The 2407-nt window shown below is 40.3% G+C and overlaps 1 protein-coding gene across 1 annotated transcript; it reads left to right on the top strand.

Moving 5' to 3' along the window:
* Positions 1 to 970: 970 nt before the first annotated feature.
* Positions 971 to 1403, top strand: LOC104944090 (frizzled-7-like; the record flags this gene model as incomplete). Its single annotated transcript, XM_010769566.1, has 1 exon — positions 971 to 1403. A coding segment is annotated over exon 1 (433 nt), but the record flags the coding sequence as incomplete, so codon positions are not given.
* Positions 1404 to 2407: the final 1004 nt, after the last annotated feature.

The following is a 2407-nucleotide window of genomic DNA, read 5'->3' as shown; positions in this document are numbered from 1 at the left end:
AGTGTGTAGTGTCTCTACTTTAAAGAGTCCTCTCCTGCTGATGTTCAGGTGTATATCAGTGTGTAGTGTCTCTACTTTAAAGAGTCCTCTCCTGCTGATGTTCAGGTGTATATCAGTATGTAGTGTTTCTACTTTAAAGAGTCCTCTCCTGCTGATGTTCAGGTGTATATCAGTATGTAGTGTCTCTACTTTAAAGAGTCCTCTCCTGCTGATGTTCAGGTGTATATCAGTATGTAGTGTCTCTACTTTAAAGAGTCCTCTCCTGCTGATGTTCAGGTGTATATCAGTATGTAGTGTCTCTACTTTAAAGAGTCCTCTCCTGCTGATGTTCAGGTGTATATCAGTATGTAGTGTCTCTACTTTAAAGAGTCCTCTCCTGCTGATGTTCAGGTGTATATCAGTATGTAGTGTCTCTACTTTAAAGAGTCCTCTCCTGCTGATGTTCAGGTGTATATCAGTATGTAGTGTCTCTACTTTAAAGAGTCCTCTCCTGCTGATGTTCAGGTGTATATCAGTATGTAGTGTCTCTACTTTAAAGAGTCCTCTCCAGCTCTTTTCACCCTCTGTCTGAAACCAGAGCCCAGTCTGCTCTGATTGGTTAGCTGGCCGTCTCTGTTGTGTGGTCAACCAGCTTAGAGATGTCCCGCCCCTTAGCCTATCACGTTCAATGTTTCGGAGCGCTAGCCAATAGGAGCACAACTGTTACATAGTGATTTCACTATGTGCCACCTTTTGTAGTTGTTTTTAGTTTCCTTTGGGTTCATCTCGTTTCTCTTCGGAGCCGTTTTGCACCTCTTTGTAGATTGGTCTGGTCTCTTTGTTTTTTCAGCTGTTTCATTTGCATGTCTTTGTATTCTTAGGATCTCGTAGAAGATGTTTTTCTTTGTGGTCCATTTGAGTCTCTCTCTCTGGTTGCTACCTTTTCTCTTTGAGGGACATTTGTAGGTGAAAGCCAGTAAGACACTAAGCCATGCCAAATAACTACATTTTCCACATGTTTTTATCTCCTTTCTTTCAGATTCAAGGTTTCCCTCAACCATCGTCTGCATCATGTGAGGACATCACCATCCCTCTGTGCAGAAGCCTTCCCTACTCTCAGACTGTGCTGCCGAACCTCCTGGGCCACGTCTCTCAGGCGGATGCCGGCCTGGAGATTCATCAGTTTTTTCCTCTGGTTAAAGTGGGCTGCTCCCCTCACCTCCAGCCCTTCCTGTGCTCCGTCTACGCCCCTGAGTGTGTGGTGGGGACGCCCCGGCCCCCCTGCAGGACGCTCTGTGAACACGCTCGCTCCGGCTGCGAACCTCTGATGAAAAAGTTTGGTTTTGTGTGGCCGACAGCCCTCAGGTGTGAAGCCTTTACCACCGAGTCCTGCGAACACGTGAGTCTGCTCTCTGAGGACAGATGTTTACGAAAAACTCAAAAGTATATGTGTCTGATTTCCAGTCAGAATATGTCCTCATACTTGATATAAGACCTAATAACTTAAGAAGTAACAATGCAGGGAGATATAGAGTCTTGTCTCTCACATGAAACATGTTTTTTTAACTGTGGTATTCGTAAAAGAAGCATCATCTTGTTTCAGGAAATGAATCTAACTTGATTTTAGAAAACACATTTTTATTGTAAAATCACCAACTAAGATCAGGACACTTCTGAGCATTTATGGCTTTAAAAACAGATGGTAGTTATGGGTACTTTTTACTTAAGTACATTTCAAAGCCCAAACTTCTTTACTTTTACTTGAGTAAAGAAGTTTAGTCAGTACTTCTACTTTCACCAGAGTATTTTTAAACACGAGTATCTGTACTTCTTCAACTAGTAAAAGGATGTGTGCAGAGGTGGGAAGTAGTGGAGTACAAATACTTTGTTATTGTACTTAAGTACATTTTTCTGGTATCAATACTTTACTCCACTACTTATTTTTCTGAGTACTTTTTACTTTCTACTTCTTATATTTTGAACACAAATACCTGTACTTTCTACTTCTTACATGTTGAACACAAATACCTGTACTTTCTACTTCTTACATGTTGAACACAAATACCTGTACTTTCTACTTCTTACATGTTGAACACAAATACCTGTACTTTCTACTTCTTACATGTTGAACTCAAATACCTGTACTTTCTACTTCTTACATGTTGAACTCAAATACCTGTACTTTCTACTTCTTACATGTTGAACACAAATACCTGTACTTTCTACTTCTTACATGTTGAACACAAATACCTGTACTTTCTACTTCTTACATGTTGAACACAAATACCTGTACTTTCTACTTCTTACATGTTGAACACAAATACCTGTACTTTCTACTTCTACATGTTGAACACAAATACCTGTATTCTACTTCTTACATGTTAGTCTGAATGTGTGTTTGGTGGCGTGATCATTATTATTTAGAGTC

This window comes from Notothenia coriiceps, unplaced genomic scaffold (assembly GCF_000735185.1).
Source record: "Notothenia coriiceps isolate Sejong01 unplaced genomic scaffold, NC01 NC01_scaffold00007506, whole genome shotgun sequence".
Lineage (NCBI taxonomy): Eukaryota > Metazoa > Chordata > Actinopteri > Perciformes > Nototheniidae > Notothenia > Notothenia coriiceps.
The sequence above is the reverse complement of the archived record's forward strand: the minus strand, read 5'-3'. Positions and strand labels throughout refer to the sequence as shown.